At 40.8% G+C, this 17927-nt stretch overlaps 1 protein-coding gene across 1 annotated transcript in view; it reads left to right on the top strand.

Annotated features, from left to right (window-relative positions):
- LOC132818411 (activator of 90 kDa heat shock protein ATPase homolog 1-like) overlaps positions 1 to 17587 on the top strand; it is a 42006-nt gene extending 24419 nt beyond the window's left edge. Inside the window, exons 7-10 of the mRNA XM_060829419.1 lie at positions 829 to 957; positions 6892 to 6993; positions 7646 to 7697; positions 14909 to 17587. Coding sequence (XP_060685402.1) covers positions 829 to 957; positions 6892 to 6993; positions 7646 to 7697; positions 14909 to 15081 — 456 coding nt within the window. The 3' untranslated portion in view covers positions 15082 to 17587. The remainder of the gene's footprint in view (positions 1 to 828; positions 958 to 6891; positions 6994 to 7645; positions 7698 to 14908) is intronic.
- The last annotated feature ends 340 nt before the right edge of the window (positions 17588 to 17927 follow it).

Genomic DNA, 17927 nt, shown 5'->3' with positions numbered 1-17927 from the left:
TGTGAACGTAAATGATGAAAAGCAGTGGACCCAACAGCGATCCTTGTGGCACGCCACTGATCACAGGCCTGAAGTCTGAAAAGCAATCCTCCACCACCACCACCCTTTGTCTTCTGCCTTTGAGCCAGTTCTGTATCCAAATGGTTAGTTCTCTCTGTATTACATGAGGTCTAACCTTGCTAACCAGCCTCCCATGAGGAACTTGTCGAATGCCTTACTGAAGTCCATGTAGATCACATCTACTGCCCTGCCCTCATCAATCTTCTTTGTTACTTCAGAAAACTCAACCAAGTTCATGAGACATGATTTCCCATGCACAAAGCCATGTTGACTATCCCTAATCAGTCCTTGCCTCTCCAAAAAATATGTACATCCTGTCCCTCAGGATTCCCTCCAACAACTTTCCCACTGCCAGTGTCAGGCTTACTGGTCTGTAGTTTCCTGGCTTTTCCTTAACACCTTTCTTAAATCCCACTACTGATATGGCTTTTGACAAAATCTGTCAATAGCAAATAAGCTGTGGCATTTTAAAGCATGTAGTATGGCTCTAATTCACCTAAAGTAGGCAATCGAGCTTAAAAAGTCAAACACTCATTTCCCTTCTAGAGCTGAAAGGCTACACAATTTTTGTCTCATGTTAAAAACCATAGTCCGAGGTTAATGCAATCTCAGGCTGGGTTTGTTTGATCTTCAGTTTGTTGAAGACTTCAATAATGAATTTAGCTGTTCATGTCGACTTCATAATCCACTGTTTCACCTTGCTCTTGGAAGCTTGTACTACTTCCTCTGTCATTGTGCTCTACTTTACATGAATTACTTTCTTTTCAGGTTGCTGTGGGGCACTTACCCAGTCAGGTTACATCAGTTGGGGTTAAGATTCCAACCTGTAAGTTTAACTTAAAGGACTACTTTATGACATCACCAGAAGAATTATACAGAATCTTCATTACGCAAGAGGCAAGTGTGAAACAGTGTTTGTTGCTGTAGTACACCTTGTAGTGGAGAAGTATGTCAAGATTTAGGAGCTGCTGTCTTGTCTCTTTGGCAGAAGAATCAAAAAACACAATGCAACAAAGAGATCATTGAGTTATCCCCAATTTTTTTTAACTTCGAAAAATCAATCATGTTGATCTTGATGCTCTTTATTTTCTCCTTTCAAATATCTTTTTGGAAGGCTGTTACTGTGTAAAAGTGGATTCTAAATTCTAATGACTCATTGCATGAAGTGCTTTTCTGATGTCAGAACTGATTTTTTTTTTAGTTCTGAGCTCCTTTAAATTTGTTGTGGTTCTGTTCGCCGAGCTGGGAATTTGTGTTGCAGACGTTTCGTCCCCTGTCTAGGTGACATCCTCAGTGCTTGGGAGCCTCCTGTGAAGCGCTTCTGTGATCTTTACTCCGGCATTTATAGTGGTTTGTCTCTGCCGCTATACTCCGACTATAAATGCCGGAGAACAGATCACAGGAGGCTCCCAAGCACTGAGGATGTCACCAAGACGGGACGAAACGTCTGCGGCACAAATTCCCAGCTCGGCAAACAGAACCACAACGAGCACCCAAGCTACCAATCTTCTTTCAAACTCTGAACTCCCTTAAATTTGTTTGCTGGTCGCCAACTCTTAAACTATTGGAAATTGGTTTATCTTTGCTGTAGCTAATCTGCTCTTGATTTTAAACACCTGTCAAGTCTTTCTGGGCTTTCAAGCTACCAAGGAAACCAGCCACTTGCATGTAATTAATTTCTCAATTGGAATCATTCTCTACTTCTTAACCTCACATCTTTTGTATCTTTAACTGGTAGTGGTCAAAATGGATACTAGTGTTTTATGGCTGTTTAGCACAGGTATTTTGCTTTTGCCTCTTGAAATAACTTTAAATTCTGTATATTCTCAATTGTTTTCTTAATCTCTCCTTTCACCTTCAAAGATTTGTGCCAAATGCTCTCTGGTCTCGATTTGTTTTTGTTAAAATGGTACAATATTAAAAGCAGATGTATTGTTGCTGCATCCCCCGTCCCCTTTACTTTTTTTTTGAATTTCATTTGTCAGTGTCATTCATTTCATCAGCCTGTTGGACAACTTTGCAATAGTAAGCCTTTCTTACAGTTTACTATACAACTTCCATGTCCTCTACAAAACTCGCCATTATATCTGACTGTAGTGGTGCTAGTGGTGAACAATGCAGATTTCCAGATATCCCCTACTCCTAGTCAAGAAAGGAGTACAATTTATCATCTTTGCTAATCCTTGGCCAGTGTTATACCCAATAAGTTTGTTTTGCTAAAGTCTTTTGCAAATGTTTTTATCATACTTTAAAAATCATTGTATAGTAATCAACTATACGGCCCTTCGTTACCTCACCAAAAAAGTCCAGTTAATTAAACATAATTTACCCTTCAATCTATACTGGCTCTCCTCTATTTGTGCTTGTCTAACTGGCTGTTCATTTTCTCTCAACAAAGTTTTAAATGTGTTCAAATATTTGGAGTGAGCCTGGAACCTACAGCTTTCCAAAACGCAGGTGAGAGCACCACACCAAGCTTGATTTGATTGTAAAAGCTTGATTAGTTGTAGACTACCAATCACCATCATGGAAATAGTTTTTATGTAATTCACCTGTGGGATGTGGGCATTGCTGGCTGGCCAGCATTTGTTACCTGTCCCTAAGTGCCCATGAGAAACTGGTTGTGTACTGGTGGAGGATGGCTCATAGTTAGCAATGCTGCCTCATAGCACCAGGGTTCATGTCCACCCTTGGGTGACTGGAATTTACATATTTTCCCCATTTCTGCATACGTTTCCTCTGGGTGCTCTTATTTCCTCCCACAGTCCAAAGATGAGCAGCTTAGGTGGAAAAACCATAGGAAATGCAGGGATGGGATACGGTAGGGGATGGGTCAGGGTGGGATGCTGTTCAGAGGGTCAGTGTGGACTTGATGGGCTTGCGTGGTCTGCTTCCACGCTGTAGGGATTATCTGCAGTCCACATGATATAGCTTAATGCAGAATGCCATTTGGGTCTAGCAACAGTGAAGGAAGGGAAAGATATTTTCAAGTCAGGATGGTGAGTGGCTTGGAGGAGAACTTGCAGGTAGTGGTGTTCCCATATATCTGCTACCCTTGCCTCTTAGATGGAAGTGATCATGGGTTTGGAAAGTCCAGTCTAAGGATCTTTGAATATCTGCAGTGCATCTTGTAGATAGCAACAGTGTGTACTGAGGGTTGGGTGGTGGCAGGAGTAGATGCTTGTGGACATGGTGCCAACCAAACAACTGCTTTGCCTTGGATGGTATCAAGCTCCTTGCCTGGATGGGGGCAGCTCAACACTCAAGTGCGGAGTATTCTATTGCAATCTTGACTTGTGCCTTTTAGGTGGTCAACAGGCTTTTAGGAGTTAAATGAGTTACTTGTCACTATTCCTAGTCTTTCACCTGCTCTTGGAGCCATTGCATTTATGTAGTGAGTCCAGTAGTGTTTCTGGTCAGTGGTAACCCCACCCCCGATGTTGTTTTTTGGATAATTCAGTGATGGTAACCCCATTGAATGTCAATAGGTGGTGATTAGATGGTCATTGCCTGGTGTTTGTGTGGCATGAATGGTCCATGCCACTTATCAACATGAACCTGGACATTGTCCAGATTCAAACATGGACTGCTTCAGTATCTGAGGAGTCCCAAATGTTGCTGAACATTGTGCAATTATCAATGAAGATCCCCACTTCAGACTTGATGACTGAGGGAACGTCACTGATGAAACAGCTGAAGATGTTTGTGTCTAGGACAGTACCCTGAGGAACTGCTTCAGTTGTCTGGAGCTGAGGTAACTTACCTCCAACACCCAAAACCCATCTTCCAAAGTGCCACATACTACACCAACCAGTGGAGAATTTGTCCTTGGTATACAATGACTTTTTTTCTGGCTTCTTCAAAACTGGCTTTGATGTTGAGAGCTCACACTGCCACTTCACCTCTACAGTTCACCTCTTCTGATCATTTTTTGAACCAAGGCTGTATTTGGGTCAGGACCTGAGTGGCCCTGGCAGAACCCAAACTGTGTTGCTGAGCAAATGCTGCTTGAAAGCTGCTTGATGACATCAAGCAGGTTGGATTTGTCCTGCTGTTTTGTGAACAGGATGCACCTCAACAACGTTTACAATGTTAGGTAAATGCCATGTTGTGACAGCTGGAACAGCTTGATTAGCGGAGTGGCATGTTCTGGATCATGTCCTCAGTACTATTGCTCGAATGTTGTCAGGGCCTGTAACCTTTGAAATATCCACTGCCTCCCATTTCTTGATACCAAATTAAAATTGATCAAATTGGCTGAAGATTAGTATCTGTGATGCTGGGGACCACTGGAGAAGGCTGAGATGGATGATCCACTTGGTACTTTGGTTGAAAATTGTTGTAAGTGCTGCAGACATATCTTTATGATGTGTTGCACTGTTATTAGGATAAGAATATCTGTGGTGTCGTCTCTAGTGAGTTGTTTAAATGTCTACCACCATTCATGACTTGATGTGCAGGACTACAGGCTTAGATTTGATCTCCTGGCTGTGGGATCACTTACCCTCTGCCTGTTACTTCCTGCTTATGCAGTTTGGCATGCAAGAAGTCTATTAAGTAGCTTCACCAGATTGACCTGAAAAGTTGGTGTCATAGATATGCCTGAAGCTGCTTCTAGCATGCCCTCCTGAACTATTCATTTGAGCCTGGCTTGATGGTTGTAGTTGAGTTGGTATATACAAGGACGTGAAGTTACAGATTGCACTAGAGTACAATTCTGTTGATGGCCAACAGTGTCTCATGAATGCCCAGTCTTGAATTGCTACATTTGTTTGAAGTCTCCTGTTTTTGCCATGGTGATAGTGCCACACCAAACGGGGTGTGTTTTTTAATATAAAGGCGGGACTTCATCTCCACAAGGACTGTACTGTGGTCACTCTTAATGATACAGATGCATCTGCAGCTGGTAGACAGGTAAGGATGAGGTGAAATGTTTTTTTTAATCTTGGTTCTTTCACCACCTGCCACAGAGCCCATCCAGCAGCAATGTCCTTTTGGAGCCATGGTGGATAGTGACTTCTCCTCCTCTTTCTCTCTCCTCCTCCTCCTCTTTGCACTCTTTTCCCTCTCTTCTTTCTCCCCCCTATATATATATATACACACACACACACACACACACACACACACACACACACACACACACACACACACCCACCCCCCTCAGTGCTTCCTTCAAGTGGTGTTTAACACAGAGTACTGATTCTTCCGCTGGAGGAGAAGAGTAATCAGCAGTATGTTTCCTTGCCTGTGTTTAACCTGAAGCCATGAGACTTTGTGGGTTCTAAAGTCAGTGCTGAGGAATCTCCGGGCAAGTCCCTCCTGACTATCCAGCTCTGTGCTGCCACCACTGGGTTGGTTTTAAGGCAAGTATAGTCTTCTCTTTGGGTAAAGAAGACCAAAACTCTGGATATCAAAGGTCTCTAACAATTGTAAAACTTCCTTAATCTTGTACTCAATCACCTTGCATATAATTTGCCTTCCTAATAGCTTGCTTGACCTCTGAAAACCAATCACATAACATCCCAATGTTTTTAGCTATCATAATTTTATTATTTTGTTTCTATGGTGATATGAATTTATTCTTCAAGACGATAAAATATTTCTCCATTTCTACATCTACACTGTCCTGTCCACAAACTCCTCTGTATCCCTGTGCAAATTGTCATCTTCACAGCCTACTTTTAAATCTGGTATTGTTTATCATTTATGGGTGGCACAGTGGTTAGCACTGCTGCCTCACAGCGCCTGAGACCCGGGTTCAATTCCCGACTCAGGCGACACTGTGTGGAGTTTGCACGTTCTCCCCGTGTCTGCGTGGGTTTCCTCGGGGTGCTCCAGTTTCCTCCCACAGTCCAAAGATGTGCGGGTCAGGTGAATTGGCCATGCTAAATTGCCCATAGTGTTAGGTAATGGGGTAAATATAGGGGTATGGGTGGGTTGCGCTTCGGCGGGTCGGTGTGGACTTGTTGGGCCGAAGGGCCTGTTTCCACACTGTAAGTCTAATCTAATCTTGGCAAACTTGGATATGCTGTGGTTGGTGCCTTTTTTATCTCCATAATTAAAGTAGATTTCAGTTGATGCTCATGCTGGTCTTTGCAGCATCCCAGCAGTAACTTTATTTGATATGCTCTAATTTCTTCTGTCAAACCAAGCCTCTACCCCAATCTCATGAGTCTTTATCTTGCACAGCAATCTTTAACTTTATAGAATTCCTCTTAAAAATCCAAATATCGAGCATCCATTGATTTCTCAGTCACATGTGCTGTTATTATACTGGTTAGAGTTATCAAACTAATTTTAATTTTCATCAAACTGTTGACTGCCTATTTAAACTGACTTTCTTGATACTTTGGAAACAATCCATTAAAACATGAACAATGACTCCAGCTAGCTGACCTATAATCAATATTTTTCTAAGCTGTGAAATATGTAGCAACCCATAACACACCATGCAAGGAATAAACAGCTACACATGACCTATATTAAAATGGTTGCATGGCACAAATTTGAAAGTTCATTGTAGTTGTTTGATTTCCCTCCTTCCTTGTTACATTTGACCACTCCAGAATCCTTTTAGGCAGAGTTGAATTGAACTAAAATTAAATTTGAAATGCACAAAATATTTAGTTCAACCTTCTGGTAGGTAATTGTCATATTAAAAGATTTGGTTATCTCACTTCTCTGGTATTGTAATTAATTCTGTTTCAGAACTTGTTTCATTTTAATAAAACAGTTGAGTCGTAGTTTATTAATGGAGTTGAGGGGAGAGAGAGAAACCCTTGTTATATGTTTCATTGTTCTAAAGCTGACGTGATACTGTTCATCTTTTAGCTTATTCAGGCTTTCACACATGCACCAGCAGTTGTTGAGGCTACAAAAGGAGGGAAGTTCCGACTTCTAGATGGGAATGTCAGTGGAGAATTCTTGGAATTGGTGAGTGTGAGAGATTTTAAAATCTTGCATTACAAGTTTGGGACTTTTAAAAATCTTTTTGGGGCCTAGAATTGAAGTAAACTTTCCATGCCTCTTGATGTTTAAATCTAAGGTACATTTATCCATGTGGGAGCATATGGTAGTGATTTGATTTAAAAAAAATAATGCTATCTAATTGTGTTCAGAAATTAATATAAGAACCCATATGGTAGTGTTGAATGGGTATACTTAGAGGCAGTTTAATTTCTGGGATCACACTCCATAAATTGATTGGGGGCGGGGGTAGTGATACGGGAAGAATTGTTAAATCCAAACTTTATTTGATTTGCTTTTCCCCACACTTATCCAAAAAATTTTGGTTCCTGATGTTTACAAGTGAAAAGCCTTCCAAAGCTTGTTACTTCTCCAGTTTTTGGAGAAAACCACATGCGATGTGAATCTGTAGTAAAATTTGCAGTGCTGAAGTCTCTTAACTAAGGCTAATTTTAGTGTAGTGACTTTGTAATTTTTGTTTTTTCTTTGCTCTATGTGAAGGATGTTAGAGTAAGTTCTGACTTAGAGGGGAATGACTGGGGGAGTAGTGCTTGCTGTTAGTGTTTATGTGAAAACATCACCATTATCAACATACTGATGACCTAATTTTATTGACCAGGTTTCCGAGCAACGGATTATCATGAAATGGAGGTACAAGTCATGGCCAACTGGTATGTTTTTGTCCCTGTAGAGTTAATTGTTAAATATAACTGTGCCCTACAGTGCAAGGATTTGACTAAACTTTATATTGGCTAAAGTTCTCAATACATTTAATGAGTAGTGCCGTACAATGTATGCACTTGATTCTAGCCCAGCCAAGTTGTTTCAGTACAGTTACAACATTGACATCTACCTAACTACATAGCAAATTATTCAAGTACGTCTTGTACACAAGCAACAGGACAAATTTAAACCTGGCCAATTACTATCCTCTCAGTCTCCTCTATTGTCAGTGATGGAGGGGAGTCTTTTGATAGTACCACTTGATAACACCTGTAAAAGAATAACCTGATCTCTGACAGTTCAGATTGGAATAAGACAGCCATTCAGCTCCCTCCTCATTTAACTTGATCCAACCACGGACAAAGAGTCGAACTTGGTGGAATGAGGGTAGTTACCATAAAGTAGCATTTGACAGTATGGCATCAAAAGCTTCAAGAAAACTGGAGTCAATGGGAATCATTGGGGGATATGGGATCTCTGCTAGTTGGAGTCCTACCTGACAAAGTAAGTTAGTCATAGAGATGTACAGCACACAAAAAGACCCTTCAGTCTGACTCATCCATGCTGACCAGATATCCTAAATTAATCTAGTCCCATTTCCTCCAACTCTGGCAACATCTTTTGTAAATCTTGTCTGATCCTTTCCCAGTTTCACAACATTTTCCCTGTAGGAGGCAGACCAAAATTGTGTTCACCATTTCAAAAGTAGCCTAACCATTGTCCTGTACAGCTGCAACATGATCTCCTAACTCCTATACTCAATGTTCTGACCAATAAAGGAAAGCACAGTAAACACCATCTTCACTATCCTATGTACCTGAGACTCCACTTCCCAGGACTGTGACCCTGCAGTCCAAGGTCCCTTTGTTCAGCAACACTCCCCAGGATCATACTGTTAAGGGTATAAGTCCTGCTTTGATTTGTCTTTCCAAAATACAGCACCTCACATTTATCTAAATTCAGATCCATCTGCCACTTCTCAGTCCATCTGGTCAAGATCCCGTTGTAAGAGGTAACCTTCACTGTCCACTACACCTCCAACTTTGGTGTCATCTACAAACTTATTATCTGTACCTCCCTTAATCACATTCAAATCCATTATATAATGGCAGAATGTAGTGGACCCAGTACCAATCCTTGTGACACACCACTGGTCACAGGCTTGTAGTCTGAAAAGCAACCCTCCACCACCACCTTCTGTCTTCTACCTTTTGAGCCAGTTCTGTATAGAGATGGTTAGTTCTCCTGTATTCCATGTGATCTAACCTTGCTAGTCAGTCTACCATGAGGAACCTTGTTGAATGCCTTACTGAAGTCCATATAGATCACATTCTCCACTCTGCCCTCATCAACCCACTTCTCTATTTCAAAAAACTCAAATCGAGTCTGTGAGGCATGATTTCCTAAGCACAAAGCCATGTTGACTATTCCTAATCAGTGTTTGCCCATCCAAATACATGTAAATCTTGTCCCTCAGGATTCCTTCCAACAACTTATCCAGCACTGATGTCAGGCTCACCAGTCTATTGTTTCCCAGCTTTTCCTTACTAGCTTTTCTTAAATAGTGGCACTACGTTAGCTGACTTCTGGCATCTTACCTGTTACTGTTGATGCTCCAAATATCCAGCAAGGGGCCCAACAATCATTTCCCTACTTCCCATAGAGTTCTAGATGCACCTGATCAGGTCCTGGGGAGTTATGCACATTCATGCCTTTTAAGACATCCAGCACCATCATCTCTGTAATATGGATATTGTTCAAGAGGTCACCACCTATTTCCTCACATTTGTATCTTCCATGTCCTTCACCACAGTAGACCTAATCAAAATACTAGTTTAGCATCTTCCATCCCCTACGGTTCCACACATGGGCAGCCTTGGTGATCTTTGAGGGGTCCTGTTCTTGCCCTAGTTGCCCTATTGTCCTTAATGTATTTGTAAAAGCCCTTGGATTCTCCTTAATTCTATTTGCCAAAGCTAACTTATGTCCCCTTTTTGCTCTCCTGATTTCCCTATTAAGTACACTTCTACTGCCTTTTATACTGTAAGGATTGACTCGATCTGTGCTGTCTATAGCTGACATATGCTTCCTCCTTTTCTTAACTAAAACGTCAATTTCTGTAGTCATCCAGCATCTCCTAACAGCCATGCCTTTCACCCTAACAGGAACATACTGTTTCTTGACTCTCATTATCTGACTTTTGAAGGCTTCCCATTTTCCAGCTGTCTCCTTACCTGTGAACATTCGCCCCGATCAACTCTTAGAAGTTCTTACCTAATAACGTCAAAATTAGCCTTCCTCCAGTTTAGAACTTCAACTTTTAAATCCAGTCTATCCTTTTCCATCACCTATTTAAAACTAATAGAATTATGGTCACTGGTCCCAAAGTGCTTTCCCACTGACACCTCAGTCACCTGCCCTGCCTTATTTCCCAAGAGTAGATAGTTTTGCACCTTCACTAGTAGATAGATCCACATACTGATTCAGAAGGTTTTCTTGTACTCAGCTAACAAATTCCTCTCCATCTAAATCCTTAGACTGGGCCTGCCAGTGTTTGTTTGGAAAGCTAAAATCCCCTACCTAAACCACCCTATTATTCTTACAGATACTGAGATCTTACAAATTTGTTTCTTAATTTCCTGCTAACTGTTGGGCTGGGGGTCTATAGTATAATCCCACTAAGGTAATCATCCCTTTCTTATTTCTCTGTTCCACCCAAATAACTTCCCTGTAAATATTCCTGGGAATATCCTCCCTAAGTACAGTCATAATGCTATCCCTTATCAAAAATGCCACTCCACCTAGTGTCTTGGGGGGCCCCCTCCCCTATCCTTGCTACAGCATTTGTATCCTGGAATATGAGGCTGCCAATCCTGTCCATCCCTGAACCATGCCTCTAATTGCTCTGACACTTCAGTCCCATGTTCCTAACCATGCCCTGAGTCCATCTGCCTTCCCTGTTAAGCTGCTTGCATTGAAATAAATGCAGTTTAATTTACCTAATTCTTTGTTCCTGCCTGCATTGACATTTGTTTGTTTGACTTGTTCCTGTTTCCACTGAACCATTCTCAGATAATCTTTTTCCTCAGTTTCCCCCCACCTTAATAGTTTAAAACCTCCTGAGCAGCTTTCACAAATGTCACCTTCCAGTTCAAGTGCAATCTAATCTTATACAGGTCACTTTAACCCCAGAAGAGATTCCAATGATCCAAAAAATGTGAACCCTTCTCCCCTGCACCAGCTCCTTAGCCACTCATTCATCTGCTCTATCCTATCCCTGCACTCACTAATAGCACTGGGAGTAATCCAGATATTACTGCCCTTGAGGACCTCCTTTTTAAATTCCTGCCTAACTTTCCTATATTCTCCCTTCAGAATCTCATCCTTTTTTTTGTTCCTGTGTCATTATTTCCAATGTGCACAATGGCTTCCTGCTGTTCCCACTCACCTTTTTTGAGAATATTCTGTACACACACAGATATTCTTGATCTTGGCCCAGGGAAGCAACACACCATTCTGATCTCTGTCAGCCACAGAAACATCTGTCTGTCTGCTTCTGACTAGAGTTCCCTATCACAGTTGATCACTTGGAACCTGACCTATCCCTCCATTACATTAGAGCTGGTCTCGGTATTAGAAACTTGGCTGTTCGTGCTACATTCCCCTGAGTCCATCACCCTGTATGTTTTCCAAAACTGCTTACTTGGGGGAAAAAATGCTGGAGAAACTCAGCAGGACTGGCATTCTGTGGAGGGAAAGCACTTTCGGATTCAGTGACCTTTATTCCCAAAGTATGTGCTGAGGACCATGAGTTAGGCTTGAGTAAAAGAAAAGCTGATGATGGAGGCCATAAATTGGTGGGAAACAATTGCCTGTTCTGAAAGCAGCCTGTATTGTTACAGATGTGGGGTGTGTAAGGGACTAAGAGAAAGTATTGAACATGATGTTGAAGTTCAGTGAGATGCTATTTTGCCAGCTTATACTGACCTTTGTTCCATGGCAAGTGTTTCCATCTCAGGGCTACTGCAGTGCTTGAGCAATGTGTTGAAGTGACAGGTAACTGAAAGCTTGACATGATTTTTGCGTTCGGTTGCCCAATCTTCATTTCGTCTTCTTTTCCTCATCTAGAGGAAACCATTCTGTCAACGGTGAATACAGTGGACTAGATTGAGCGATGCACGTAAATTGCTGTTTAATCTGGAAGATGTATGGAGCCAACACTTCTGCTGTAGCCACAGAAGGTGTAACACCCACTGTTTAATTCCATGCTCCTCACTATTTAAGGCTCCAGACGAATGGTAGAATTAAACAGACGGATGTTACACCTTCTATGACTGCAGCAGAAGTGTTGGGCCCTGGACATCTTTCAGGTTAAGCAGCAATTTACCAGCACTTCACTCAATCTAGTCTGTATTTACTGCTCAGTGTGATCTCTACATTTGGGAGACAAAACACAGATTGGACGACCACTTTGTGGAATACCTACATTCTGTTTGGAAAAATGACCCTAAGCTACCAGTTGCTTCCCTTATTAGCAGTGTTCCATGACCAATGTTTCTATCTTTGGCCTGCTGCAGTGCTTCGGTAAAACTTAGCACAAGCGGGAGGAAACAGCTTCTTGTTTTCCACTTAAACCCTGAAGGCTGCAGGGCCTGTAGAGTTCAATAATTTTAGCACCTGAATGCCATTTTTATTTGTACACTTATCCACCCCCCCACACTCTTGTCCCATTTCAGCACAACCAGCATATTTTCATCTACTTGTGGTCCCTATTTCCAGCTGTACATTCTCCTGTACTACTACCCTCCTTAGCGCATATGCCACTTTTCCCTACTGCTAATAACTCTGAAGAAGGGTCACTTTACCTGAAACATTGTTTATTACTTTGTGCACAGATGCTGCCAGACTTGCTCAGTTTCTCCAGCAATTTGTTTTGCTCTCATTTCCAACATTGTTTTATTTTATTAAAGATGGTTATGGTGGTTTTGATAGTCGATCACTCACTGTAGGAGTTTCTCAGTTATGAATTCATTGAAGTGGACCACTTACAAACATTAAATTATGAATGTCCATCAAAGCTACTACTTGCAAAACTGTGAAACTTGTTTTCATTCCATAATAGGCAATACTGCATCTTTCAAAGGAACTGCAAGGGAGTAAATATTCTAATTTTAGGGTAGTGCCTTTAGTTGCTTCCTTAATGATTTTCATTCCATCACAACGTCAGAGTGTGGATGCACACTGCACTGTATTCAGCATCATTCACAACTCCTCCAATACTGAAGCAATCTGTGTACCTCTGCACCAAGACCTGGCCTGTGTCCACACTTAGTGGCAAGAAACATTACCTTGCGCTGGTGGTGACAGTGACCATCTCTGACAAGAGAGAATTGAACCATTGCCTCCTGACATTGAATTGCATTCCAAGCAACATCCTGGGGATCACCATTTGACTAGAAACTGAATTGGACGAGCATATGAATACTTTGGCTACAAGAACAGATCATATGTTTTGTAATCATGCAGCAGGCAATTCCACACCTAATTCCCTAACCCTATCCATCTGCAGGGCACAAGTCAACAGTGTGATGGAGTACACTCTACTTGCCCGGATAAGTGCAACTTCAAGACTAAAGAAGTTTGCCATCCTTCAGAGTAAAGCAGCCTACTTAATTGGTCCAGCAGCTATTACTGTCAACACTGACTACTTTCACCACCACAATAGAAAGAATGTGTATGATTTGCAGGTTGCACTGCAGTAACACATTTTGAGGTGCCACCAACAGCCTCTAAACACTCATTCTATTACCTCAAGATAAGGGCTGCAGAAACATGGAAGCACCATCTGCAAATTTCCCACCAAGCCATACTAGTCTTTCTTCACTGGGTCAAAATCCTGGAACTTAGTCTTTGTGCACTGTTGCTGTCTCCATATCCTAAGGACTGCAGTGTTTTTTTTTAAAAAGGCAGCTCTCTGCTCCCAACCAGCGCAACTGCTGCCACATCTACTTCAGGCCTTTTTGTTTTGCACCCTAAAACTCTCCACTCTAATTCTAGACCGAGGTCTTCAGGTTATTCCAGGTTAAAATTCCATATTTTTTAATTAGTTTCCTTTCCTAAGGAAGGTCCTCATTTAAATTTGACACTGAGCTTTAGGGCATGTACTTTTGGTCTTAGACACACAGCATGAAAACAGACCCTTCAGTCCAGCTTATCCATGCTGACCACATATCCTAAATTAATTTAGTCCCATTTGCCAGCAACACTTCCTATTGATATGTCCATCCAGATGCTTTTTAAATCTTGTAATTGTACCAGCCTCCTCCACTACCTCTGATAGCTCATACCATACATGCACCACCATCTGCATTAAAAAGTTGCCCCTTGGGTCTCTTTATATTTTTCCCCTCTCACTTTAAACCTATGCCATCTAGTTGTGGACTCACCCAGCCCAGGGAAAAGACCTTGTCCATTTACCCTATCTACGTCCCTCATGACTTTATAAATCTCTAAGGTCCTTCGTCAGCCATTGATCCAGGAAAAACAGCCCCAGCATATTTAACGTCTCCCTACAGCTCCCACTCCAACCCCAGCAATATCCTTAAATCCTTTCTGAACCATTTCCCGTTTCACAACATCCTTCCTATTGGAAGAAAACCAAAATTGCACATGGTTAGGCCACTTGTGGAATACTAATGTCTTGTACAGCCGCAACATGACCTTCCAACTCAGTACTCGATGCACTGACCAATAAAAGAAAGCATACCAAACACTGCTTTCACTATCTTATCTATCTGCCACTCTACTTTCCAGGAACTGTAAACCTGCATTCCAAGGTCTCTTTGTTCAGCAACATTCCCCAGAACCTTATCATTAAGTGTATATGTCCTGCCCTGATTGCCTTTCCAAATTGCAGAACCTAGAATTTAATTTAGATAAATGCAATCTGCCTTTGTCAGGTTTTTGTTTGGTTTGCATTTGCAAAGTGTATTGGGTTTTTTCAATGTAAAGTTGTGTACCACAAGCTAAATTATTGCATGTTTAAAATGCATTATGTAATTATGGTTTACTTCATTCATTTGATTTTGACGTTCAAATCTGAAGTTTAATTTTGCCTGATGTTGAAAAACTTGATAATTGTGATTACCTTTATTTTCAGAACATTATGCAACTATAAAACTAAGTTTCTGCAGCAAGGATGATGGAACAGAGCTTCAAGTGGAGTGCAAAGGTGTCCCAGTGGGGGAGGAGGAGCAGACGAAATCAGGGTGGCAGCGTTACTACTTTGAAGGCATTAAGCAGACTTTTGGATACAATGTACGATTGTTTTGAAGGGATGATCTATCTGAAAACTCCTAGCTAACTTATGAATACCGAAAAGCTTTAGACCTTTGTTCATTTCACTGTTCTGTTCATTCTGTTCAGTTAACCCGCAACTATGACAGTGGATACTTTCAAAAGAATGTCTGTCTTTTTTTATTCCAGCAACCAAAAACCTCCATTCAGTTAAGTACAGCCTTAGAATGGGAAAGAATGAGAGTCAATTGTGTCAATTGTGAAATTGAGATCTGAGAATTTTCCACTATATTGTAGAGATGTGTAAAAGACTAGATCTAATCACCAGTAGTAACTGCAACGTACTTGCAGTTTTCATGTTTGTATGGATTGAGTACATGAAGAGCAAATGAGAGATTAAAGAAGTTTCTTGCCTCCCCTTGTTTACTTCAGCTTTCTGCCCCTCCCGCCCCCCCCTTCTTTGTCTTCCCCCCCCCCCCGTCTTCCCCTGCCCTCTGTCTTCCCCCCCCTCTCTTCCCCCCCCCCCCCCCCACCCATCACCACACTAACTCACCTACAAACCATAAATCTCTTATTCCCTTTTACTCCATGTGCAGTATTTGCCTTCAACTGCAGTATTTGCCTACTCCCAAAATCTGAAAAGGGCACCTTTTACCTTTTTGCAGCTATTCAGGAAAAGCAGATTTCAATCCAACCATCTGTTTGCATCTGATGCTTGTTCACTGATGATAAACTCAGTATAGCAATGTGACAGTGACAGGATCAAATAAAAGCTAGGAGTGGAAGAAAAACTTTACTCATGGTTTGTTTTTGTCAAATGTAATTACTTTAAATGACTGGTGGATTAGGTGCATTTCAAGTATGTTCTAATGTAATTGCTGTCACTAGCAAAAACTTTTCAGGTGGGTTTCAGTTATGAGTTCATTGAAGTGGACCACTTACAAACATTAAATCATATGAAAGTCCATCAAAGCTACTATTTGCAAAACTGTGAAACTTGTTTTGTTTTCATTCCATAACAGGCAATACTGCATCTTTCAAAGGAACTGCAAGGGAGTAAATATTCAGATTTCCTAATTTATCACTTTCCCTCTCAAAAGTCAGCTTGGAATGAGTTTTTTTTAAATGAGCACATTGAATAGGTATCCTTGATACTGGCATTGGAAATTGCTAGAGCAGAGCATTGTGCATGTTTTTTTTTAAATTTACCCTTCAAATTAGAATTTTACACGGTTTGCTGGAAGTATGAGCTAATAATGACAGGCTGAAGAAAGTACAGCATTTGAAAATCTCCGGAGTACTGAGGTTCAAGATTTGAAAAAAACAGAAACCACTGAAAATAAACCTGAGTTAAATAGGAACACAAAGCAAGAGGAATTGAGTTAGAGTGGAGGTGAGTGGAAAGAGAAAACCGAAGTGAAACTCAGGAAAGAATTGCATTTTAAAATCAACTAGAAATGTCCTAGGGAAATTTGATTTCGGTGTTAAATTGTTCCCTCTCTGTACTAGTTAATTTTTGACATTGAAGGAACATAATTTACTGTCAAGTGCTAGCCCACACTTCCTCTGAAAAGTTTATTGGCAATGATTGCACAAGAATTGGATCTGTGAAGGAAGAACGAGGTGCTACAAATATAAGGTACTCAACAATGAAATTCAGAAAATTTGTGAAATCTGTGGCATTTGAAGCAAGTAGCATGAATTCATTTTAAGGAAATCTAGGTAAATATTAGAAAACAAAAATCCGGCAATACACAGCAGGTCTGACAGCATGTGGAGAGGAAACAAAAGTTTAAAATCAACTGGGGGAAGAAAAGTTGGATATATAATAGTTTAATCAAGTAGAGGATGAGTAGCAGGTGAGCTAAGGAACAATTGCCTATGGGTTGTGGTTGGGAGAGATTAAGTGACAGCAGGGGTTATAGTGCAAAGTGATTGTACACTTGACAGTTTTCTGCACTTGGAATTTGAGTTCAGCAATTTCAGATCTACATGTTTTTAGTTCTTGATGGCAGTTAGTAATAATATTCTGTTCCCTCTCTAATCAGATTTTTTACTAGTATGGAGGGTAAAAAGTAACTCCTTTTTATGTCTTGCCAAAATTATTCCTTTTTGTAATTTCATCTTGATTTCCGTAGCAACCTTTTTTTGAAAAAAGGCTGCAGGTGAACAGCCATTTTATTCTAGCTGACAGCAGACTGGGGCAAATTATCAGGAAGTTGATTGCAATTCATAACAAACAAGATATCTCCTGCTCTCCACAAGTTGCTGACTATGTTGTGTGCCTTTCAACTCTTATCAGCGAGAAAGGTTTATTCAGATTGATTGGATCAAACTACAAGATTTAATTCAGGTGACTTGCGCATTGTGCTTTTTGTGGAACTAAAGTTTAAGCCTGATCTCTTGCAGTTGGCAACAGTGGATTGGTAGATATTTGATTAACATGCTGAATTGTCGGAACAGTAGGTGTAGGTTGGTTGTCCATCCCCATGTACATATGACACTGTCACAACTTACTTTATTAAATACAATTTCTACTTAACATTTGTGTGCCTAGATTTCCAGTGTCTTGAATGTGCCAATTAATTGTTTTAAACATATAGTTTTAGTTTTTGGCTACAAATTAGTGTGAAGGGAGAAGGATTCTGATAAAAGATAACATGAGAATAATCAGGAGGCTTGGCTCAAAAGAATGGCATAGATTCAACAACTTGCTGAGAATTTTTTTTCTTACCCTTATTACTTTTGCATATCATTTTACTTCTAAAAGGAAGATGATTTAGATGTCAGAGAACCTTCTCCCTATCAAATTTACCCTCGGGACTGTTCTCCTTGGAGAGAAAGTAGCTAACAACTTCACTGAAATTTTTCATATTTTGGAA

This window comes from Hemiscyllium ocellatum, chromosome 8 (genome assembly GCF_020745735.1).
Source record: "Hemiscyllium ocellatum isolate sHemOce1 chromosome 8, sHemOce1.pat.X.cur, whole genome shotgun sequence".
NCBI lineage: Eukaryota > Metazoa > Chordata > Chondrichthyes > Orectolobiformes > Hemiscylliidae > Hemiscyllium > Hemiscyllium ocellatum.
Note: the sequence above shows the minus strand (reverse complement) of the source record. Positions and strands in the feature narration are given on the sequence as shown.